A 26993-nucleotide genomic window follows, 5' to 3' on the forward strand; every position below is an offset into this window, starting at 1 on the left:
TGTGGATGATGCATGTCTTACGGTAGCAGCAAGATCAGAAAGTGAATTACTAACTACGACAAGAGATAATATGTCAAGGATAGAAAACTCGATGAAGGTTAATCACCTAAAAATAAATTATAAGAAATCTCTTTGGGTAATTGTTTTCAAGATCGTCCGATTATTATCCTTGGTTAAGGAATTAAATGTTGGATCTTACCGTATTGAGCTTGTACCGTCTGTGAAATACCTTAGAGTAATAGCAGATGAGACTCACAGCTTCTCAACTGAATTCCGGAAAACCTGAGCGTGAGAATGACGAGAATTATCCCAGTTATTATAAACCCAAGTTATGCAAGAATTTTTACATGACACCTTTCAGAATAGCTTTTGAATATAGCTAGGACTTGCACTAATACACCAGTACGGATATATGGAGCAGAAACTGAAATACAATGTGTCCCACGTTGGATGAAATTAAAAAAAAAACAACAACAACTAAATTCCAGAAAACCTGAGTGTGGGAATGACGAGAAAAAGCCTAGTTGCTACAAACCCCAGTTGTACAAAAAATTTTGCATGACATCTTGTGGAATAGGTTTTGAATATAGCTAGGACTTATATACCATTAGCTAGTAGTAATATAGTGTGGATGTATGGAGTAGAAATGGAAATACAAAATGTCTCACATTGCATGAAATTAAAGAAAAAAACAACTGAATTCCAGAAAACCTGACCGTGGGAATGACGAGAAAAAAGCCCAGTTGCTACAAACCTCAGTTGTACAAACAATTTTGCATGACATCTTTTCGAATAGCTTTTGAATATAGCTAGGACTTATATACCATTAGTATATACCATTAATATATAAGTGAAAACTTATATGTTAAAAATCACCATAAAAATGCAATTCTTTTGGTATATCTATTGGTATCAATATTCTCGTTTTTTATACTTCCGGTTACTATTGAGCCTGGTCACTCCTTACAGTACGTTACCACGAACTGTATGATTGTGCTAATATTGCAATGCCTTATTAAGGCATGAGAATTAGTATTAATTCCTGATGCCTGTAAAAAATGGGAACAAAATCTTAATTGAAACACGTAATAATAATAATAGTTTGTAGACACCCTCTGTACAAAAAATGCATCATAGAAGAGTTAATGAGAAAAAAGAAAAAAGAAAAAAAAAGAAAAAAGAATATTATAAGTATCTACAAAATAAACTATAAATTATGTTCGTCCGAAACCCTTTCTTAGTTATTCATAGAAAAAGACTACCCTTTAGGAATCTCCATCAACTACAGCATTGGACATCGTCGTAGCATGTGAAGTGCTTGTAAAAAGTTCCTTTTTTCCCAATTTTCACTATACTAAAAATAACATGTTTTGGTAAGCAGAGCCATTCCAAGAGTTCGTGGCGATCGAGGAAAAATTAATTACAGCGGCCCCTCCTGACTAAGATATGAGCAAAGGTAGGCAACCTCCAGTCCTGGCAACCCCAGCCACGACGCCCAGGACAACTTTTTTCTTTTGAACAGATCTTTGGTAAGTTAGTAAAAAGAAAAGAAATAAACTAGATACTCCAGTTTTATTGAAGACGCCAAGATGAACGTCATCTAGGATTTTTTGGAATAAAGATTTCGCTTTTTTAAATTTTAACGTGCAGTAATAATTAGTAACAAAGGTTGTTAATAGGTATTTTCACTTCTATTAAATGATTTAGAGTAGCGACATGGTTTTCTAGACGCTATTAATTTATTATGGCATATCAATCTGTTACTATTTGAAACTTGTTCCTATTAAGAAAATACTTTTTTTTTTAGGAAAAACTAGTTACAGTTACGAAAAAACAGGTTAGTATTAATGAAACCCATTAATATTAAGAACATTTTTTGTTAAAATTAAAAATGTTTAGTATTAACAAAAACCTTGTTACTGTTAAGAAAAAGCCTATTACTATTAAGAAAAGACTTGTTGGTATTAAGAACAAACGTGTTGCTATTATGTAATATTCTGTCCTTTCTTATACTAAAATGATACCATTTGACAACAAGAATTAAAACAGTAGAGGATATAGTGATAGATACTAAGAAATACAGTTTATGTGTGAAGTAGGTGTGCATCTTGTAGGGCATTAAGATGATTTGAGCATTTCCCCTTCTCTCTAAAAAAAAAACAAAACTAACTCTACTGCTTTCGATTCGTAATACTTTCCTTTGAACCTAAACCTAAAGTCTCCAATGGTCATGGGTAGGCGATTGGCCGAAAGCCTAAGCAAATTGACTAACATTTTCAAAGGTTATCCCATAGTCCATGCTGCTTTTAGCTTCTATCAAAACAAAAGTGCATGTGGTTAAGTCGATTTCTCCAAATTTCAGGTCCACCAAACGCAGCATCAGTCGGAAGAAGCTTCAGCAAATGAAACTTATAGTTTCGTATGTAAAATTGAACGACCAGCGCTAGAATTCCTCCCATTTTGATTTGGTTTGAAATCGCCATTGACAAGTAGTTGAATTGCTACATGATGTAATATTACCTCTAATGATACCTAAAATAACTTGCAAAAAGATGATGCATATTTTCAAAAAAGTAGATATCCCAATGTCTTTGCGACCTCCAATTGCAACGAGAGCACATCCTTAAAAATCACCATCAATCTGATTTTGGAACTTAATTCATGGAAGACAGTGTAGAACAACAAATTGAAAGGAAGTAATTGTCTGGGGGGTTAAAATTGGTTCTAAAATTCAAAAAATTCTAGCGACATATAGCGTTGGCCAGAAGAATTAAAAAGTAAAACTACCCATTTTATAAGTAGTAAGTTTTATTGCCAATTGCTGCTATAAAAAAAAAAAAAAAAAAAAAAAAAAAAAAAAAAAAAAAAAAAAAAAAAAAAAAAAACAAAGCAAATCAGACTTGCAAACACAGAGAAACACGGTATAGTCAAATAGTCGTCACAAGATTTATTGTGTAGGAATCTACTGCTATAAATTGTAAAAAAAAGAGGTACAATCTAAAAAGAGTTTTGTCTATTATTTAAAATACTATAAGGAGCAATTAAAAGCATTTTTTCTCCTTTTTACGTCATCCAAATTGTCCCTGTATGTTGATTGTAAACTTTCATTTGCTTTATGCTAATAAAACTTTTCAAGCTAGATCTAAAGCGCTACCTTGTATTAATTGTTCTATAGATGGCCGTATTAGTAACATTCTATTAGAGATGGTAATACAAAATTCGTCTTATGGCCACAAGGATAAGATTTGAATCTATTTTTGCCTCCATCCTCGTGGAAATAACCATTGGCTTAGCAAAGGGGTTTATTTCTTCATTTAACTAAGAATCTGAACACCTAACTAATATTAGATGTGGTTTTTAGTACTTGTTTTGTATGAGTTTGAAAGAATAGGTGCCTTTTTTGGTACTAACTTAATTTAGTTTTTGTGTAATATTTAGCTAGGTTAGGTACTGCTAAAAGGGAATGGTGACTGAAATAATAAAAAAAAATGGTGTGAAAAAGTAATTCAGGAAAGTTGGCGATGCTTGATAGAAATAGGTAAAATTTGTATGACCTGGAGGGTGCTCCAGGATGGTGATGAAGTGTTGAGTATGAGACTGGGGCAACCAGCAAGGTATGTTATCCCCATTGATATATTTCCTCCTAATCAACCTAGGAAACCTATGTTTATGCATTTGAATTGCCGAGGGTTAAATATTAGTTTTAGTTATTTTTCTGAGTTGTGTGAAAATGTGAGTGAGATAAACATCATTGGATTGACTGAAAGTTGGCTAAATGATCTTAATGATTCGCTATTTGATATTAATGGTTATACATTTTTCAAGATAAATAAAATGATATATCAACATGGCGGGATTGCGGCATATGTAAATTCAAGCACTAATTCTAAGGTAGGAGATGATTTGTCAGTAGTTGTTGAAATGGTATTTGAGGGTATGGTTTAGCAGGTTGAAATAGATAAGGACACATTTTATGTAGTTATTGTATATAGAACTTCTTCAAGTTCGTTACAATGATTTATGGATTCTATGAAGCCTCGGCAGATGCAACTACCATTTTCGACCCATTGTTCTGTGATGGGTGATTTTAAATATATAATGAAACTCATAACGCAAAAGGATATTGTCGCACTTTGTAGTTATAGCTTTTAATAATTATTGGTCTGGTGTTGTAAATTTAGTATTTTTAGTAGGTTGTCTTTGTACTGAAAACCCCTCTTAGCTAAGCTATCTATTATGGGTTGCCTTCTCAAATATTATGGGTAGCATAATATTTAAAGGCATGAATATATAATGAATTGGCGAGTGTATGCTTGGAATTGTCTCTGAACGATTTCAGCCCCTATTGATAGAAGAGCAACTCCAAATTTTTAAAAAGACCAAAAAATGCCCAAAATTGCACAAAGATTTCACTCATTTTGGAGATCCCGGGGACTTCTTACTGTCCGGTTCTAAACCAGCTTAAGTGCTTAATATAGACTTTAAAAGTTGATTTATTCCACGTTCTAAAATGGTTCTGGGACCATTGCTTTTCATGACCCTACAATAACTTTAATGATTTAAAAATATGAAAATCGAGATGCTTCGAACTGGACTTATTAGGAGTTTCAGAAAGTCATATGTTTTGGGATAGCCACTGTGTTCAGCATAGTTGAAAGTTCAAGTAATTATGTATTTGGTGATGGCAAACCCACAACAGCCCTCAGGGCAAGGGCTGTAAGTTAAACTAATTGCCCGCTATTAGCATTTAAGGTTTTAATAGAGGAGTGGTCTTATAAACTTCGGAGGTGGTTCATTCGATTGGAAACCAGAAGTTCAAGTGCCCATTTTAAGGGTCAAAAGTGATCGGAGGGCAACTAGCCCTCTCCCTTCCCCACATCCTCTTTTCCTCAAGTGCATCTGATAGAAGTTCTGAGAGAGCCATTTCATTCAAAATAGTTCCAAGATCATATAACAAGGTCTCCAGAGTTCAGACAACCCCTCAGAGCATTGGGGAAAGGTAGCAAGTTAAGCCAAGGGAACGTATATGGTTTTTATGGAAACGTGGTGGTGTAAACTTTAGAGGAGGCTAATTTAATAGGGAATTGAAAATTCTAGTTCCCTCTTCAGAGTCAAAAGTGCGCAGGGCAGCTAATTCTCTCCAACTTTTCTTTTTCCCCGAACGTATCTGATCGCCATTTTGTTCAAAATAGTCCAAAAAGCATATAAAAATGCCTCCTGGGTCGACAAGGGTTGTAAGTTATGCCTTAGGGAAGTATGAGGTTATTATGGAATGGGTTGTCGCATCAACCTCAAATGTGACTCATTTAATATATTAAATGGGTTTAACTTATAGCCCTTGCCCTGAGGGCTGTTGCGGGGTTGCCATAATCAAATATATAATTAATCGAACTTTCAACAATGCTGAATATAATGGCTATCTCAAAAGATATGACTTTCTGAAACTCCTAATAAATCCAGTTCGAAGCGTCTTGATTCAAATATTATGCTACCCATAATATTTTAGAAGGCAACCCATGAGAGATAACTTAGCTAGGGGGGGGGGGGTTCGGCACAAAAAAGCCCACTAAACAGACTAAATTCAGGAGACAAGATCAATAATTGTTAAAGGCTAAAACTATAAAGTGCGACAATTTCCTATGGCGTTATCAGTTTCATTGCATAGCTTCCATCAAGACCAGACCTTCTTTTTGTTGGTGGGGGGGTGTAAATACTATTCTTAAGACATTGTTAAGTTTCCTGTGCTAATTGTTTGAGCAGCAACTTTAAATATTTTTTCGATTCATTTTTTATCAGCCTTGATACTAGAATTAGTTTACGCACATATTTTGAGCAAAACTTGGATTTTTACAGTTTTGGTTGCTACTGACAAGTTCTCTATACTTGCAGTTGGTACCTACAACATACTTCATCCAAGGGTGTATTAAATGTAAGGAAGTACTATCCCTCCTTCAATTCGCACCTTTTATGTACAAGTTTAAGGTTCATGAAACAACAGTTCATTGCAACAATCAGGATTAAGCCGCAGAACTTTCAGGCAAAAGGAACTGTATTTCCCCTGCCCTGCCTGAAGGTATACGTTATTGGGGATTTTCTAGGAATTCATTCATATGCGTTTGATAGAAGAACTATAACAACCGAGGTCCAGTCTCCATTAATAGTGGCATTCTTTTCAATATAATTATGAATTTGTAATCCAGTTTAAAAAGTGCGCGTAGCTTGTAAGAGTGGGAATTAGGGATAGTGTCGGCAAAAAAAACAACACCATCTAGCATTTGACGATGCTTGGCACTTTTATCTCATTCATAAATAAGAGTAATTAATTTAATTTACCTAACTGATAAAATTAGTATAGTAATAAGTGTCTGATCTCAGTTTTGGACAGAAAAAACGACTATAAAGCTGGAAAATGCCAATTATTGCCATGGCATTACTTTTTTGTCGATACTAGTGCCAGTTTCTACTCTTAAAAGTCACCATAATCTTTGATTCAGTTTTCAAGATTAGAGTGAGTACTGTTCGTATTTTCATCTTGTTTGAGTCAACTTATTATCTTAAAAATTTAGTATTCTCACTTACTAAAGTTAAATAATGAACTGATATCACGACTTTAATGATTCTATTTTTCTTTTACCGTATCATTAAACATAGCTAGTAGTAGAATAGCCAATCCAGCATCCTTCTTGTAGGAGGAAACGGCAGGACCAACCCCTCCCCTTATGCGAAGGCTTTTGAAACCTCTGCCAAAAAAAAAATTAATAATTTGTTCAACTTCTTGAATTATCCAAATATTCTGAAATCAACTAAATAGTTCGACAAGGGTGAAATAATGTGGTTAAACCCTGGTAAAAAGAAAATTGCCCCGCCATCATCTTTGCTCATGCTGTTTATTTTGATTTCAGTAAGCTGCTCGATAATTATGTCCTTTTTTTTAGCAGCTTAAGGGCTGGAAACACGTAACCTTTTTTCAGCACCAATTTCAGCAGCTAAGTGGGCAAACGAAAGCAGTACAAAAACATTGCCTTTCCGTGAGATTTTCAAGTTGCTTACTTAGTAATCCAGGTTACAGCAGTAGCTTGCAACCTAGTAAGAGACTATCACGTCCCATACTAAGAAATACAGTAGCTCATAACTCCTAAAACTAGAGTCAGATCAAAAAAAGAAGTACACTATTAGGACCCCTTTATCCAATACCCCTATATAGGAAACTAACTGTCCCTTGGCCTTCATAACGAAAAAAAAATTCGATATTGGTGCGGTATTCTGCACCGATGGAATCTCTTTTTTTTCTTCTTTGTTTTTCTCTGTAGCTAGCGGGGCGCTAAAAAATCATAGAGAGCTATTTAATGGCTTATTTGAAAGGAAGTTGCAACGTCTAGAGCCCTTCGTAATTAAAAAAAATGTTTTCAAAATAGAATTAATTTTTTACGAAAAACTGGAATTTCGTACAGCACTGTAGTAGAAAACCGGTTTAGAACTCAAAATAATGATGTTTTTTTTAAGGGCCGGAAAAACGTAACTTTTTTCGGCACCGATTTCAGCAGCTAAGTGGGCAAACGAAAGCGGTATAAAAACAGTGCGTTTGCTTGAGATTTTCAGAACTAAACACCATGGACACCAAATTTCAGCCCCTTTTATCAACACTTGCATGATTGGCCTCAATTTAGCTCTTTTGATTTTTCTGCTGAAGAAAAGGAAACAATTAAAGATTGAAAAACCTAAGGAAGAACATTTTCGAATATGTTTTTTTCTTGTTGATGATTACGATGAAATTCAGTGAAGTTTTTGTAAATCAGCACTAAAAACTAGAACATTTTTAAGCTCAAATCGCTACCATTTTCTTTAAAGTTTGATGCCAACTTGGAAAATCGGCGTCGAAAAAAAGCTACGTGTGTCCTTTAGATGAATTTTCTTATGATGCATTGCAAACGCAAATGCTTCAGCTATTTTGCACTGCTCTCTGTAAAAGAAAAGATCATTAAATGTAAGGTAGCTATAAATATATATATCATAATATATAATATCATAATATAATATATCATATCATAATATATCATATATCAATATATCATATATCATATATATCATAATATATATCATATATATCATATATATATATGATATATCATATATATATATATATATATCATATATATCATATATATATATATATAATATATCATATAATATATCATAATATCATAATATATTAATATATAATCAAGATGCTAAAAAACTTTTATTGACAACAAGTTAACATATATATAAGAAAAAGAAAAGAGAAAACCTTATGCTTCCTCGTCATCTGAGCTGTCGGATATCGAAAACTTTTTTTCCTCTGATCTTAAATCCGATACTAGAACCTAAAAAGAGTGTATTGCGTCAATTTATAAAGATACTTCATAAAGTTTAACTGATCATATACAGTGGCTAAATATTGTCAAAATCCTGGTTTAAAAAAACAACTAAATATCAGCTAAGGAGGGGGGGGGGAAATTTAACCTTCAGATGGATTTAAACTGCAACTTTATATTGCTGAGCAGGAAAATGTAAAGGGGCCAGAATTCAGGAGCTAGCTAGGCACGCGTGTTTTAAAGTTTTGCAAAAGCTTAATGAAAACAAAATTTTATTTCAAATTCACTTTTTTTTGGTTTCGTTTTTTTAAATCATTTTCTGAAGTTGTTATGTACAACGTTCTCATTTTATGCCAAAAATCTTCTTAATATTTTTCTATTTTGTCACAGTCAATGCTGAAAAGCTCTTAAGGCGACAAATAAATATAGTTTAATTTCGAGGTTTCACCCTAGCTCCAAACTTTTGTTCGTGATCTGTGTCAACTCGTGACTCTATATTTGTTAAATTCCATGGAAAAATTTTTCTGAATTAAATGACGGTATTCAGGTTTTTCTTTGCTCTTAAAATACATCATCAAAACATGACTAAGACTATTCTTAGTAGGTTATCTGGTTGTATCATTTCTCTAAGTTTTTGCAATAGAATCGGCCTAGCAAACGGCAGCAGATGAAAAGCCAGTTCTTAGAAATTATGGATACAACATAATCTCTACAACAAAATCTGCATAATCCACAACATAATCTACAGCCAAGTATTGTAAGCCATGCCAACTTAGATTTTTATTCCTTTTTTTCGGTTAAAATAACTGATCCGACTATTTACATGTATTTCTGATGATGTTCCTTAAGAAAAAAAATATTTCAGTAATTTAACAATGAACTTTTTGAATAGGCTATTAATGTTTGATCAATCCTTAAACACAATAAACTATATTTTTCTTCCAAACCGCACTATTAAGCCTCTCGCAATAACCGTTATAGTTCAACATATTTATTATCCTTGCATGTACATTCCTAGTATACATTCCTGACCATCATTATATGCATCCCCATGCAAACACTGTTAATTAACAGGAATCGGAATTGTAAAACTTTAAAAAATATTCACATCCGTTAAGCTGCTCATGATAGTTTTATTTTGATTTCTACTTTTATTTTGTTTTAATTTCAACGCTGGATAAATTTAGCTAAATTATTTTTGCTCCAACTATAAATTTCTGTATAATTTCTTTGAATGTCTTTTCTTTGTTTCAAACATAAGACATCAACAAACAGTTTGAAATAGTCATTAGTAGTCACTCTGACATACATAAGTAAAAACTTCTCCCTTGAATCAAAATTGAATAAAATCACAGAATTTCTAACTTTAGTAAACCTAACGAATGAAAAATATACAAAAAAGAATTTGCAATTAAATCATTTTACAAAGTATATGAGAATTTACGCTTTGGATCAATCACATGATTGCAAGATATTAAAAAAAAAGGCTTTGAATTATAATTTGACTAGTCATGTAAGAATTCATACTAGGGATAAGCCTAAAGACTGCGATATATTCAAAAAAAAATTCTTGCAAGGTTTCTGATCGAATCTGATCCAAAGGTTTCTTATTTATTTATGAGGATGTTCGGGAATTCGGGAATTTAACAATGACCTTTTTAAAAGTCTATTATTATTAGATCTGTCCTTAAATGCCTTAAAATATATTTTTCTTCTAAAGCATACAATTAAGCCCCACAGATTAACCGTACAATTTCAACATATTTATTATCCTCGAGTAAAACTATTCCAATTACCAGCAGATAGCTCCCGTTTTCGCCATCATAAAGTCACAGGCCCAAGTCACAGGCATGGAATATTGTGTCACTTTTTTAATAACTTTTTAAATAACAATTTTAATAAGTTTATCCTAAAGTGCATTAAAACAATACTTACTATTTAAAGCTCACACTATATTTTTCACAAATAAAATAGAAATAATCCATGAATGGAAACTATTACCATAAGGTAAGTAGCTTATAATCTATAGTTTTGTTATCAAGAGCAACAAGTAACATAAATTTTTTTCCTCTTTTCTTTATTGCTTTTCTTTATTTGTAGGTTTGACAAGCATTTGACAGATTATGAGCATTTGATGGATTTAACGAGATATGATCACAACAAATGAGTTTCCTGCTTTATCAGAGCTTTAATGTCATCTTTTATAATTTACCTTTTGAAATTTTCTTATTTGAGGGTGTACATTTTATAGGAGTGGATAAATCTTATTCAAATACAAAAAATTACTTATTAAAATTAAAAATATAAAAAAATAAGTCTATGTAAAAGAAAATAATAGTTTATTATTATGCACATCAAAGAATATGGGTAACTTAAGAAAGAGGAAACTGACGCTAGTGTGGACGAAAAAAGAACCTCTGGGCCATCTTGTGTTTCGCAATACTTGGCCTTTTTTTCGCAACAATAATAAAAGTAATTACTCTAATTTGTTTAGTTGGTAAAATTATAGTAGTGGCAGTTTTCCGATCTCAGCCCCTTACAGAAAAACATTGAAAAGCTTGAAAAATGCCAATGTTTTCGAATGCTAGATGGCGTTGAGGAGTTTTTGTCAACTTAAGCGCCACTTTCCACAATTATTAGTTACCCATACTCTTTGATTTACGCTATGTCAGATGATGTATAACGGTATCTTTCTAAGCGCAAAAGTGTTGATTCAAGAAACTACAGATGTTGGTCACAAAGTTTTAGTGTATCTATCTACAATGCCTACAAATTATTCTTTTGGGGGTTATTTATTAAAAAGTTTCCTTAAACTATATTCTGTACATAGATTAAACATGCTTTGAGATAAGATTTCAAGTGAAGCGAACAATTTTATTTTGTAAATTACATCTTTCTTTTGTATTTTGCAAAATTTTTTTTATTGTGTTTGCATTTTTTCATATTTGTATCTTCTCAAATGTTCTTTTTTGCATTTCTTTTCTTTTGTTTTTTTGTATTTCTTTATTTTATTTTTTATTTCACATTTCCACCAAAGTATACATCCTCTATATCTTTTTATAACCATACTGTCATAAATGTTTTCCTTAACATTTTTTATTGTGCAATATTTTGCTTAATAATGTGTTACATGATATTTTATAACCAATTTTTTGGAAGTTTCGCTAAACTGCGGTCCACGACGGCTTGATATATCTCGTCCCTATGGGACTCCTACTCACGACGCAGGTAAAGATCCCGTCAGGGTTTTGCTGTGATTTGAAGTTTCTGTCATGCTTCCTGTTGAATTTTAGAAATGGTTATGTTTCACAAAATACCTAATTTCCGATCCTTTGGCTGGTGTTAGCTTTCGAGAATGAGAGCTTTTCAAGAGAAGCCAAGACCATTTGTTTCAGTTTTTGCCATTCCATAATATGTACGAGTGTTGTTCTGAGTGACCATGTGCTTTGTATTAGGGTCGATTAGAGGCTGAATTTTTCTTCTTGTTTTCGCTTTTCTTTTCTTTTTTATATTTTTGTAATCGAAAAAAAAAATTATATTAATATTTTGTTTGCAACTACTTTACATGTAGTAAGATGCAAAAAGATGCAATATCGGTTTAAGACATTTTAAAAATTTGGTTTCCAGTGAAGCTATCTAACCTAACAATCACATTTGACACCTTTTTTTATAGAGATACATTATTTTGATTTTATTTGTTTATTAATGATGCAACATTTATTTTCTGATATCTAACCTTTTGCTTCAAGTAACGCGTCTTACACCAAAGAAACACATTTTTCTCAGTAGTTAAATTTGTTTCTATTTCTTATAAATAGTTTTTCATCCATTTCTTATTTTTAATTTTGTTCTCCAATATGTTGCGTAAAAATAGGTTAGTTAATATTTTAAAGCTTATTCATTTCAAGATACAATATCTGCCTTGAGACTTTTAAAACCCCTGGCTTCCAGTAAAGCTGCCTTACTCCCTACCCTAATTAACATATTTAATATTTTTTAAACAAATCATTTTTTCTCAGTATTCTATAAATGACTTTATTATATAATGTTTTTTTTTTAATTTTGATTCGTTTTTATAAATCATTGAACATACATTTTCTTATATCTGGTCTTTTGTTCCAAGTAACACGTCTTAATCCAAAGAAACATTTTTCCTGAAGTAAAATTCATTTTCTATGTCTGTTATAAACATTTTTTATAATTTTATAATTTGTTATTTTGCAGTGCAATTTTTTCTGTGAAAATAGGCTAGATGATCTTTTAATTCCTTTTAATTTTAAGATCCAATTTCTGTCTTCAGATATTTAAAACTTTTGGATTCCAGTAAAGCTGTCTACCCTAATGAACATATTTGACATATTTTTTTATACAAATGCATTTTTCTAAGTTAGTGTTTGTTTTTATAATTGATTTGTTTTTATTAATGATTCAACATGTATTTTCTTATATCTGGCCTTTTGTTCAAGTAATACGTCTTACTCCAAAGAAACACTTTTGGACCAACTTGTTTCAAATTGTTGCTGCGCAACATGTTGTCTAAAAGTATGTTATAGAATATTTACAAGCTACCAATTTTAATATGCAACATCTATTTTCAGACATTAGAACCTTTAGCTTTCAGTATAGCCATTTTCCCCCAATAAACAGACTTGACATATTTCTTATATACATACCATTGTATAAAATTATTACCCACTTTCTTTTCTTTTATCATTTGTTTTTGTAAATAAGGCGATATGACAATATCTCAAGCCTTCCATGTCAAGTACCAAAGTACCAAAATATACAAGTTAATAAAAACATAAGAATAGCAATATTCCACTTTCATTCGTTTTCTAAAATAAAAAGTTGGATTCGAATATTCACATTTAATTTTCACAGTCCTTGTTACTTAAATGTAGTGGCGTCAATCCAGAAAAACCTAGAAGGTGGAACAAAATTTATTTAGTAATATTTAGGAGGATGGATTTGTCGTTTAAAAAAAAAAAACTCAATGTAAATAACAAAATAAGTATTTTTCAATGAAAATACACAAAATAATGTATTTGTTGAAAATATAGGGAAGTTTGATCTAGGGGATCACAGGCCCCCCTGACACTCCCACTCTAACTGACGTTTCTGCTTACCCCGAGGAGTCTTCTTCTACGACGTTGTCTCATTTTTCTTCGACAGCAAATAACGCACGGAATGAATATCATAAGTGCGATAGCAGTGCATATGCAGATCAGGACTGCAAGTGGCATTGTGTTCAAATAGTTCTCCTGAATAAAAATTCAAAATAATTATTATTTTTAACTGAAATCCAACTCTAAATGTGTGGCAACACCATTTAAAAAAGACTGAAATAAGTTTTTTCAGTTTGGTTTAGAAATAAATTGATATCTTTTGCCTTAAAGTACCATAGACATGAAAACAAAAACACTTTTTAACCTCCTGGCTCCATTTAAGGTCAATTCATGCCAGAAACCCGCAACGATGCATTCCAGACGAAAAGTCTGAGAAGGATTGAAGTTTTAAGGTGGTTTGATTTCGTGAAGCTGCCGCAGCTTACCAAACAGTCTCGGTTTTCTACCCAAGCAGCTGAGCGTAACCTACGTTGGTTTGAACCCCTTCTTCGAATACCCCTGTAGTTACCCGCAAAGACGATCTTTGACTTTGACCCAATGAAAACCGGTTGGAAGCGACCTCGTGGCCGACTGGAGAAACGATGGTCCGACCGCCTGTCTGAGTTCCTGGTGATGGCAAACATCAGACCAAGCTAAACGAAAACGCTCGCGTTGGAACGAAGCAAATGTAGGAGGCAGACGTCATTCTCTACGCCGAGCAGCGCTGGGCAGGAGAACTAAGTCAAGTCAAGAAGTTTTTCCGCACTACCAAATTTTTGTGAATGTTGCCTAGTTAAAATAATATAATAGACGGTAAAATACAACACTTTGTTTCAAAATAAGAAAATATTTAAACCAACACAATGTTTTTGTCAGTATTACACAATTTAATGCCCAATTTTTTTCTACCTTATTCCACTTATATACGTTTGTGTAAGTCTTCACATAATCTATTCTAACAATTTGATTTCACTGTTCTTCTTTTTAAGAGTTTGCTTCATGCCTTTTTTTTTTAGCTAGTTTGGTCCAAGCTTATTATCCATATTCAAATCTGATTTTGGCCCTGACCACTGTGGATAAGCTTTTGCATCAAGAATTTTGAAGATAAAAAAATGATATATCCATTCCCTTGTTTTCGGAAATGACAATTTTTATTGCTAATCCTACCAAACGGTCAATACAGCAACTGGTAATTAAAAAAAAACATCTACAAAAACAGACTATTAAGACAGGCAGTTGAATAAGAAAAGGGGACGGGGGTCAGCTACAATACAACTGTATATCCACTCTTGACACCCTCTTAAAAAAGAAACCTAAAAATTATGTCTGAATACAATATTTTCCGATTTCTCTAACGTTTGAACTTCTGGCCACAAGGATATAAATTTCTGATGGGTCTCATAAAGCCTCCCAATTGCTTCAAAAGCATTTTGAAGTGCAACTCCTGTATTGTATTGCAACTCCTGTATAACTCCTGTATATTCATTTAGCTTCTTGCAAGATCGAAATGATGTCATATGGGGGGGGGGGAGAGGGGAAAACTCCTAATATATTTTATTTATATCTGTTTTAAATTTTCATTTGCGACGAAAACCTCATTCTTTTAATTTAGTAATAAAAAAGAATACAAACCAGATAAGCCTCTTTCATAGGGGAAAAAAAGAGAAATGCTCATTATATAAATCAAATAATAACATTAAATATTTTTATATTAATTTGTTAAAAAAGAATTCTCTAGAAAAAAATAACTGCATTAAAAAAAAATGACTAAGATGAAGGAAATACCGTCCAATGTAAAGTTGCCAAAACTCCTTCTAGTACCACTAACTCAAAACGTGGTTCATTTTCATCCATGGGACCAATTGTGGTGTTTTCAAATTCACTTCCATTAAACAATGCTGGCATCTCAAAAAAAGTACCATTGCTCCTCAAACTTTGATTATGCATTACGCTCCAATTTCTACTATCTGGAATATCAGAAAGATGATTCTGGTCCGTCGTATGTAGTTGACTAGAATTTCTATACCAGGATCCATTTCGTTTTATCATTTCTTGATAAATCTCTCTTAATCCACTTATACTCAGGGCATCGTCTGGGTAAAGGATTATTAGGGTTACGAGCATGCCTAAGCCAATGATTAAAGTGATGAAGCACGTGATCAAAAGACAAATGAGAGTTTTAGTGGCACATGATTTTCTACGCGGTTTGACAGGTTTTCCAAGGCCTTTCAATAGATTTTTAGAGTCTTCGTCAGCATTCTGAGATACGAGTTTATATTCCTTAAGCCGGGATTCGGGCTTATTTTTCGGCATAATTATACAGGCTTCTGCAAAGAAACAAATAATTTATAAAAGAAAGTGTTCTTTATAATACCAACAATACGAGATTAAGTCAAACACAGTAAAAATAGGGTAGGGGCAGTATCACTTCTGGCCTCTCTTGTGCTCAGGGTAAAATATTGATTCTCTCTTCAAAATTTTCAAAAGTTTTAACGCATTTTTCATTTATTTCACTTATTTAAATAAGAAGTTTTTCACTTATTTAAATACGACTTTGCTTACTTTATATAGGAAAAGATATGGGAAATATTACAATTTCGGATTCAATTTGCTTATACTCACTACCAATTACATCCTCTACTTTATTTTATTAAAAAAAAAAATTTAACTTATAATAAGATAAGTAAATAAGATAGCTTATTTGAAAATTTGCGCCCCTACAATTTTGTGCGCCCTGTGCAAGTGTTCCCTCCACCCCTCAGCCACCGCTTGGGGGGGGGTGAATTTATTGATTTTAATTTTAGACCTTAAACAAGTCACTATGAAGGCTAGACAAAAAGGTTTGACGTCATGAATAGCCTCGCAAAATCTTGATGGTCGTAATTTCATCTGTCTCCAGACTCGTTTATTTTACTCGGGACTTGGCTGAAAAATCAATCCACAGGAACTAACAAGCGAACCTCATTCGATTACTCTTCTCTGAAAAATACAAAACTTCGCAGTTTTGTAAATAGTGTCTCAAATTTCTATAATTAAGTTTTCTGATATACTAAATTTGATGCTGCAATTTCCGTCCAGTTCACTCGCCTTATTACCGTATCGTCTCCCTTTTTCGGAAATCAGGCAAACTCCTGAGAATTTTTAATTTTTACCGACATCATTTAATTTAATGAAATTAATATGTTTAGAGTCACGGTTCTTTTGATATACGTATTTTTTTATATTAAAAATAATGTTCTTAGAGTGTTCCTTATCATTAGCACTAGTTACTCTTTACCTGCAGCTTGTAGCAACGAACTGTTTGGCAAGAATAGTAAAAGAATAAGTGGGTATATTGATGATGCTTCTTTTCGCCACTATCCTATTCCTATTTTTTAGATTCCACCTTTTTACAGACAGGAACTTAAAGATTCTCTGAGGTTCAATGACTTTTAGGGGGTATTTCCTTCTATTTTCTAAAATAAGGCAAATTTTTTCAGGCTCCTAACTTTTGATAGGTAAGACTAAACTTGATGAAACTTATATATTTAAAATTAGCATAAAAATCCGATTTTTCTGATGTATCTATTGGTATAAAAATTCTGTTTATTAGAGTTTTGGTTACTACTGAGCCGGGTCGCTCCTTACTACAGTTTGTTACAACGAACTGTTTGATAACTTTTAGATAGATCTTGGCTTTAAACAATCAGACTATCAAAGATTATAAGAGCCTGTATTAGACTCTAAGATATTATGAGAGCTTATACTAATCAAGAACTTTCACTGGGCTTATGCGAGCTTTTTTTTATCAAGCTCTCAAAATTGTGGGAGCATATAAACAGCTCCCAGTAACCTTTCACAGTCCTTAGTATCGATAACTTATAGCATACGACTCTTTCAGTGAGCTCTTGAAGATCAGATCAGACTTTTAAAGTTTATGATAGTCTATTTCAGATTCTTGATTATCTTCCACCGGCCTTGGTATCTATTGAATGAAAAAGAATAAGTTTTTATCTGAAAGTAAGAGGCAACAATAAAAATGAAAACAAGCAGAAATTGTTCCATATATGAGGGGGCTTCACCCTTCTCAATCTCTCGCTCATTATGCTTACGTTTGACTTTTTGGCAGGAGATTTTGGGGGGAAAGGGGGCAAGGAGGGGGACTATTTCCACTCGAATCTTTTTGGTCACCTAAAAAGCACACTAGAGCTGTTCATTTCCGTTCGAAGAGGTCCTCTCCCGATGTTCTAGGACCATTGATTCGGCAAGACCATCCCCTGGGAAAAAAAAATAAACACGCATCCGTGATTTTTCTTCTGGAAAAAAATAAATACCACATTTTGCACATAGGAACTTGAAACGTCTATAGTAGAGTTTTTTAATAATCTGAACAGGGTGATGTGATTTTCGTTAACATTCTTAGACTTGTGGATGGCGTTTCCCTTCTTTTCTGAAAATTGGGCAAATTTTCATAGGCTCACAAAATTTGATGGTTCACATTAAACTTAATGAATTTTATATATTTGGAATCAGCATAACAATTCACTTCTTTTGATATATCTATTGATATCAAAATTCCGTTTTTTTAAAGTTTTGGTTGCTATTGAGCCGTATCGCTCCTTTCTTATAGTTCATTACAATTGTTCAATTTATTGTTCTTGGTCGAAATTAGTTATTAGGTTACTCCTATTTTTTTCATTCAGCAAGAAAAAATCACAGAACTTATTTTTGACCTAAGAAAAAAAATTGAAGACTTATTCATTTTTCCCGCATAGACTAATTTAGAGAAGAACTACGAAAAATAGATTATCGTCGGTATAGGGTCTATGAAATACTTAATCCACAAAATTTCCGCAAAAGCAACAAACGCACATATTTTTCTTGCAATAGACTGTCTATGTATTAATTATTCCTGGTTGGGAATAGCGACAAAATAACCCTTTTCACTTTATACATATTTCCAGAACAGAAGATTGAATTCTGAAAATTCTTTTTTTTTCATTTTTTTTGCGAGATAATTAAAAGACAATGTTTTCCAAAGAGCAGTAAAAAAGCCTTTCTTTTTATAAACTGTCAAGGAAATATCTAGAAAGAATCACCAACAGAGGGGAAATTTTTATTCTAAACGCTTCTTTAATAAGTTCTAAGAACAATTCTAGAAAGAATCAAGGAAATATCTAGAAAGAATCACCTACAGAGGGGAAATTTTCATTCTAAACGCTTCTTTAATAAGTCCTAAGAACAATTCTAGAAAAAATCAAAGAAATATCTAGAAAGAATCACCGACAGAGGGGAAATCAAACAGTTCGTGGTAACGAACTGTAGTAAGGAGCGACCCGGCTCAATAGTAACCGAAACTCTAATATATGGAATTTTGATACCAATAGTTATATCAAACAAATTGCATTTTAATGCTGATTTTAAATATATAAGTTTCATCAAGATTAGTCTTACCCATCAAAAGTTACAAGCCTGAGAAAATTTACCTCAATTTAGAAAATAGTGGGAAACACCCCTTAAAAGTCGAAAATCACACCATCAGATTCAGCGTATCAGAGAACCTTATTGTAGAAGTTTCAAGCTCCTATCTACAAAAATGTGAAATTTCGCATTTTTTTTTGCCAGAAGACAAATCACGGATGCGTGTTTATTTTTTTTTTTTCCAGGGGTGATCGTATCGACCCAGTGGTCCTAGAATGTCACGAGAGGACTCATTGTAACGGAAACTAAAAGTTCTAGTGCCCTTTTTAAGTGACCGAAAATTGGAGGGCACATAGGCCCCCTCCCACGCTCATTTGTTCCTCAAAGTCACCGGATCAAAATTATGAGGTAGCCATTTTATTCACCATAGTTGAAAAACCTAATAACTAGGTGTTTGGAGACGACTTACTCCCCTGCAGTCCCCCTGGGAGGGGCTGCAAGTTACAAACTTTGACCTGTGTTTACATATAGTAATGGTTACTGGGAAGTGTACAGAAGTTTTCAGGGGGATATTTTCGGTTTGGGAGGGAGAGTTGAGGGGGGTTTACGTGGGAGGATCTTTCCATGGAGGAAATTCTCATGGGGGAAGAGACTTTCAATGAAGTGGGCGCAGGATTTTCTATCATTATTTAAAAAAAACAATGAAAAAATAAATATGAAAAGTTTTTCTCTACTGAAAGTGAGGAGCAGCCTTAAAACTTAAAACGAGCAGAAATTATTACGCATATGAGGGGTTTACCTCCTCGTAATACCTCAATCTTTACGCTAAAGTATTTTTAGTAATTTCAACTATTTATTCTACGGCCTTTGTGATCCAGGGGTCATTCTTAAGGAATTGAGACAAAATTTAAGCTTTAGTGTAAAGAGTGAGGTATCGACGAGGGATGAACCCCCTCAAATACGCAATAAAAACATACGAATAAAGAGGTTCGTTACGTAAGTTAATTCGTAAGTTACGCATACTTTTTACTAATGAAAACGTTCGTAAAAAATTAGAAGTTCTAGTTGCCTTTTTAAGTAATCAAAAAATTGGAGGGCAACTAGGCTTCCTCCCTCGCTCCTTTTTTCTCTAAATCTTCCGATTAAAACTATGAGAAAGCCATTTAGCCAAAAAAAAAATTATATGCAAATTTCGTTTTAATTATTTATGTGCGGAGAGCCAAGATCAAAACAGGTATTAATTCAAAAACGTCCAGAAATTAAATAAAAAAAAAGTTTTTTAAAAATTAAAGTAAGGAGCGAAATTAAAACTTAAAACGAACAGAAATTACTCCGTATATGAAAGGGGGTTTTCCTCCTCAACGCCCCGCTCTTTACGCTAAAGTTTTTTACTGTTTTAAAAAGTAGACTTAAGAGAAAGAGTCAAACTTTAGCGTAAAGAGCGAGGCGTTGAGGAGGAAAAGCCCCTTTCATATACGGAGTAATTTCTGTTCGTTTTAAGTTTTAATGTCGCTCCTTACTTTCATTTAAAAAACTTATTTTTTTTATTTAATTTTAATTCTAAACGCTTCTTTAATAAGTTCTAAGAACAATTCTAGAAAGAATCAATGAAATATCTAGAAAGAATCACCGACAGAGGGGAAATTTTCATTCTAAACGCTTCTTTGATAAGTTCTAAGAACAATTTTGTGTTCGCTGAGTCTAAATTATGAATTACTGATTTTTTCAGACGATAAATTGCTATTACTGCGTTACAATGAATAAATTGATACCACTATAGTCCAAATATATTTGCCTATATATTTGATATAATAATATATATAATATAATATATTTAATAATAATATATTTGATATTAATATATCAAATATATTTATGTTATATAATATATTTATAATATATTTGATAATATATTTTATATATATATATTTGATATATTTGAAATATACCTATAATACCTATAATATATTTGATATTTTTCCCAGTTTACAAGTTTTCCTAGAGTACGAATACGATTTTTAATCGTCTCAAGGCCGTATCGAGGGAGGTTAGGGGTTTTAAACCCTCGCCCTCCGAAATGTTTGTTCGACTCATAAAAACATACCAAAAATGAATATAGACCAATTGTTTATGCGTGTTTTAAAGCTTTTTTGTAGCCCCCTCCCCATCTCCCGAAAAAATCCTGTATATAAAACTACAAACACTATATCTCCTGTTGTGACAGTTAAACTGAAAAATATTCAAAACATTCAGTCAGATAAAGAAAGATTAAACAAGTATACCTTCTAAATATTTTGTATAGCCTATAAAGATAGTATTAGACATACTCACAATAATTATCACAACAAAAAGTAAATAGCTCCTTAGAACATTACACCTGGTTCTATTTTTCCTTTGTGAGTTTGTTATAACACTAAAATTATAAACCATCTGTGTCCCGTTAGTAATATTTCCAGATGGTGAAAGTACATTAATTATTAAAAGTATAGAAAATGCGGGCCTTATATTCACTTTTGAAATATGAGAGAATTAGTTCTGTTGTTAAGTATCAACGTTTTTAGATAGGGCACTGGAACACAAACTGGATGTAGCGCAATAAACAGAGTTAAGAGGATTTCAAGCCTTTGAAGGAGACGCAACCCCCCAACATCCTCAAGACGGAGTGATAAATGTTAGAAAACACGCAAGGAAAATAAAAGTCTCGCAGAGATGGTAAAAGCAAGCCCAATCCAAGAGGTGGTTACCTGTTTTGATCCCATTCCCCCCCCCCTAGAAAAATTATTTTCCGACTAAAAAAAGTAACGAAATTGCATATAAATAAAATTTGATGCTTTTTGTAAAGTTGTTTTTGCACACATCCCTCCTGAACCGAATTCTCCCCGAAAAAATCTCGGACACGATCTTGGTTACAAGACCTAGCTTACAGCGCCGTAGCTAGGGAGATTAGACCCTTTGACAATGCAAACTAGAAGCAATTTGTCCCAGTTTGTACCGGCGAAATGATTTTACACAATATATCAAGGTCCTGTGGGTATTATATACGAATAACATTTAAAACAATATTACATCCTTCTTAATGCAACTGCTTTCTCTTTAGAAACTACATCTTAGTCCTACCCTGCAAGGTATCGACTCTTTTATTCTTATTGTCTTCCACATAATAGAAAGTACCTCTAAATTTTAAAATATCATCCTAATAGACTACGTCAAGCAAAATTAATTTATATAAAAATTATTATATACAGGAAAAAACTTAATGGCAAAAGATGAGAAAGAGGGGGGGGGGAATCTAATAGTAAAACAGTAATAAACAATAAAAAAATTCAGAAAACCAAAAATGGAAAGAATTACTTCAGTTATTGATACTTCAACAAAGGGTTTACTCTTAAATGACGGTTTTCTTAATATTAATTTTCAAATCTATTCTTGCACCCTGAACTCGCAAAACCTCTAAAAAGTTCATTCATTTTGCTAATATTTTCCTCTAAGATGCTTCAATCATCAGCATAATCTAAATTCAGGATAGTTTTTCTTCCCCATTTGAATCTGTTTCCTTTCATTGCCTCCTGTGTCAATTTTAAATTCTTGATCACGTCTGCCTGATAATCTAGGCAGGCGTGACTTGCTAAAAGATAACAAACAAGTATTGGTCTTATATAAGAGATATACTTACTCCCGCCGTTTACCCGTGCCATTTAACCAAAAACTTGGAAAACTATAGACTCTATGACTATCTTAGCTTTATGACTATCTACCTTAGTTCTACTGCCCTAGGAATGACGCATGGACAGATAATAGATAGACATATCTATTAAGCAATGAACTAACATCTTTTTTATACAATCCTATAAGGGGGATTTAATGCCAGATTTACCTCTCACTCCATCGGACTTACCTGTCTTGGCTTTTTCTACAATTAGCCATGACTTGATGCCCACAACTATTACATTTCAATTCAAAAATCAAAGGACTGCTCCATAGGACGAAATCCATATAAATGGGAATAAAACACAACACTGCTTAACTGCAGCTACTAACCTCTTTTCTCAACCGCAACCGCAACAATGTTGTTCTCGTACATAGCACTAATCACTTGATGTAATTGCCTGGTATACACCACAAGGATAAGACCTTCGCTAAAGCTCTTATATCAGCTGAATCAAACGCTTGCGCATAGTCTATAAGGCTGAGGACAAAAGGTGTTTGATGACTAAGGTACTTTTTAATTATTAACCTACCAACCCTCCCTATAACTGCACTGTCCAAAAGTATCATCACACTAAGTAATTTACTATCTACAGAAACCAGGCTAATGCCTGTATATTTACCACACTCACTCTTATCACCTTTGCAACAGAGGGGTTTAATTAGAGTTTTCCTAAAATCACTAGGTACTGCCTCTTTTTCAAAATCATATTCATAATCTCCAGTAACTTATTTCTAACATCATAACCACTATACCTAAGATGCTCGTTTAACATACTATTAACATATGGGGCTTTATTATTTTTTAATCCTTTAAGTAATGTACCAAACTGTACCAGAGTGTACTGTACCAAACCCTTTTTCATTCCTCTTTTTTTTCTTTTCCTGTAACTTTATTACGGTTTAGCCCATTCCCAAATACTCTTTCCATCTCTCTTTAATTCTTTCCTTATCACTAATTGAAGCCCCGTTTCTATCTTCAACTGAAATAAGCACAAATTGACTATTTCCTATCGGGTTTATTAACCTTGCCAGTAAAACATTTTACTATTATACCGTCTGCCTGCATCTCCCAGGTCTTCGGCAATTTTATCCCTGGCCTCCAATTCACACCCCCTAAGTTAATATTTTAATGCTTTCTCCACTTCTTTTACATTCCTCTTATTTTTATATGATCTGTCACTCAAAAAATTCTTTTACAAGCCCCTCCTTCTCTCTATTGAATACAAAACATTTTGGCTAATATTCCTAGCTGCGTTCCTAACTTTCATCCCTAAGACAGCATCAGCGACTTCACAAACTATTTTCGTAAATTTATTCCATCCAACTTCTACATTGTCAAATTTTAAGTTCTCCAGTTTAGAATTCAACAGTTCCTGGGAAGTTTCTCTCAGATTTCCATCCTGGAGTCTACCGACGTCATAGCTTCTTGGAAGGTAGTTACTCTTCTAAAATTTTAGGTTTACCCCTTTAGAAACTGGATGGTTATCTTTGACTTTAACGTCAATAACCGAACTCCTATATACCATAATATCTTGTATTGATCCTGCCAGTCTTCGGTTTACAATAACATAATCAATAAGGTTAGCTGTCTTGCCATCTTGTGAATACCTAGTTAACTTTATGGGTCATTTTAAAACCAAATACGGTATTGGTTACAACCAGATTGTTATGCCTACAAAATTGCAGCAGTCTGTGACCATTACTGTTTTCTTTTCCTACACCAAATTCACCTAGGCTAGGATACTATTTATCCCCATTTCCTTCAGTCTGGGCGATAAAATTTTCGAATAAAAACACCAAATTTCAACCCGGGACCCTGTCTATTTGTTCCTGTAGCTGTATGTAAAATTCATTGGTGTCACTACTATCTCTGTCAGTCGGTTCTACAAGGGCATATACTACTATGGCTGATACCCTGCGTTTTTTAGTCATAAAATGAGCTACTAGCATTCTATTGTTAATACCTCCCCAACCTAAACAATACTTCAAAAACTTCCTTATTCATCATACGCCCTAATAGCTGTATATGCACCCACCCTTCCGCCGTGAGTAAATAAATTCTATATCACCTAATTTCATATGTCCAACCCTTGAGATATGAGTTTCAGAAACTGCTAGCTAATACGTCCATTTCGAAGCGTCTGAATTCGTCAGTCAAAGTATCAATACGATAGTTATCTTATGACAATGCAATATTCCATGCTGCAACTTTCATATCCTTTAAATCATTGAAATTAGTTTGACCTCAGGGAAGCCAATGGTCCCAGAACCAGTGCAGAACGGAACTAACACATCTCAAGTTTACACAAAACGCTTAAAACGGCTAGCACACCCAGTAGCTCTGTTTACAGCCATGGTTTTGGTTAAAAAGACTAGCGTAAGGTTCACCTGACGGGTCACGCAAGCAAGGACTTCTCTGTCGGGAATAGGGACGGAGGAAGGAGCTTGTGATGGAGCGGAGACCCCAAACCATCTCAAAGCACCGAAACAGCTCCCAACTTTTATACTCAGCCTATTCTCGTCGGGGAATCCATCAGAGTTAATTCATCGATTAAAAAACAAAATTGCCCCCCCCCCTCCAAAAAGTTTTTTTACAATACATTTTGCTCTAACCCCGTCTCAACATTTTCATGAATTTACGGCTCTGCATTTACATAATGAATGGAATTTCATCTGAAAGTAAGGAGCAACATTAGAACTTAAAACGATCAGAAATTATCACGTAGACCTATATGAAATTATCCCCCAAGGAGGAGGGAACAGCCCCTTTCATATACGTATAATTTCTGATCGTTTTTGATTTTAATTTTACTCCTTACTTTCAATTTAAAACTTGTTTTTTTAATTTACTTTCTGATCGTTTTTTAAATAATGCTGGGAAATCCGGCGCCCCCTTCATGGAAAATTCTTTTCCCCCATGGAAAGATCCTCCCACTTAACTTTCTCCTTTACCCCTAACCCCCCCCAAAAAAACCTCCTCTGAAAACGTCTGTATACTTCCCCATAATCAATACTAGATGTAAACAATGGGCAAAGTTCATAACTTGTTGCCCATCCCCTGGGGACTGTGGGATATTAAGTAGTCCTCAAAGAAATAATTTTTAGATTTTTCAACTATGCTGGACAAAATGGCTATCTTAAAATTTGATCCGACGACAATGAGAAAAAATGAGCATTGGAGCGACCAATATTTTGGTCGCTGGAAAAGGGCACTAGAACTTTTAATTTCCGACCGATTGAGCCCTCTAGCAACATTCTAGGACAACTGGGTGGATATGAACATCCCAGTGAAAAGAAATAAACACACAAAAAACAAAACAAAAAACAAATAAACACATCCGTGACTCTACAACCTCTACAATAGGGTTCTCTGATGGGCTGAATCTAATGGTGTGGTTTTCATTATGATTCTATGACTTTAGTAGGTGTTTCCCTCTTTTTTCAAAAATAAGCCTTGTCCGTTTTTTGGAGTTTCGGTTACCATTGAGCCGGGTCGCTCCTTACTTACAGTTCATTATCACGAACTGTTTGATAAGAGACTCAAACTCTCTTTTATACTCTCTTGGAACAATTCATAACTCGGTCAGAATTAAAGATGAGCCCATTTTGAATAAACCAATCAATAGATCTCTTTGAGCTCTTTCGAACCATATGCTTAACTCATTTTTGGAAAAAAAAAAATTGATTTAGACCCTTTTTATAAAACAGCACAGACATGTCAAAACTTCAATCTCTATTCGGCAAGGCCTTTTATAGCTCAGCACCTGACTAAAGGTCCTAACTTGAGCGTCCATAGGGCTAAGGCTACTTACACAACTCTGGCTTAATAAAGCTCCCAGCTCGAACGTCCACATGGATAAGGCTACAAGCGCCATCCTCACCTAATCAAGGCCCAAGTCATGGGAACACACGATAAAGCTTTATCTCTACCCAAAACATGATTATTGATGAGTCCATTGATGATTATTGATGAGATTCAAAGTTATCCAAGACGGATAAGTTTCTGACTCAGCACGGGAATAAAAAAAATCATTAAAATTACCTGCAAAATATACTGTCAATATATACCAGCCAAATTTCAATTCGCAGCACAATTAAAAACTTTGTATTTAAGATTAATATCTCAGTGACTTCACAGAATAAAAATGAGAATTTGAGCCTAATATCTTCTGATAAATTTTAAAGTTTCATGATTTATTCCAGCATTTTAAAGGATAACTGAAGAAAATAATCTTATGACCATAATTCATCTAAACCTTCTTATCATAAAAAAACCGCAAAACACCAAGTCAGGGACATGTTTCCACAATTCCTTCCCGTCACATTTTTTTTCCTTTTTTTATCGATCAAATGCAAAATTTATACAACTGATTTGCAAAAAAGGTATAACTTAAATTATTTTCCTTTTTTAACGAAAATAAGTCTT

At 33.5% G+C, this 26993-nt stretch overlaps 1 protein-coding gene across 5 annotated transcripts; it reads right to left on the reverse strand.

Annotated features, from left to right (window-relative positions):
- Positions 1-8220: 8220 nt before the first annotated feature.
- LOC136028878 (uncharacterized) lies at positions 8221-26783 on the reverse strand. Of its 5 annotated transcripts, none has more exons than XM_065706827.1 (4): positions 26610-26783; positions 15245-15786; positions 13481-13615; positions 8221-8363 (listed from the first exon to the last, which is right to left on the reverse strand). In XM_065706827.1, exons 2-4 carry the CDS (start codon positions 15770-15772, stop codon positions 8289-8291), a joined length of 738 nt encoding a protein of 245 aa, XP_065562899.1. In that variant the 5' UTR covers positions 15773-15786; positions 26610-26783; the 3' UTR covers positions 8221-8288. The 5 variants fall into 5 exon arrangements, with proteins under 5 accessions (XP_065562899.1, XP_065562898.1, XP_065562896.1 ...); XM_065706826.1 differs by lacking the exon at positions 26610-26783 and adding an exon at positions 21191-21317; XM_065706824.1 differs by lacking the exon at positions 26610-26783 and adding an exon at positions 21187-21304.
- Between the last annotated feature and the right edge of the window lie 210 nt (positions 26784-26993).

This window comes from Artemia franciscana, chromosome 7, assembly GCF_032884065.1.
Source record: "Artemia franciscana chromosome 7, ASM3288406v1, whole genome shotgun sequence".
NCBI classification, from domain to species: domain Eukaryota; kingdom Metazoa; phylum Arthropoda; class Branchiopoda; order Anostraca; family Artemiidae; genus Artemia; species Artemia franciscana.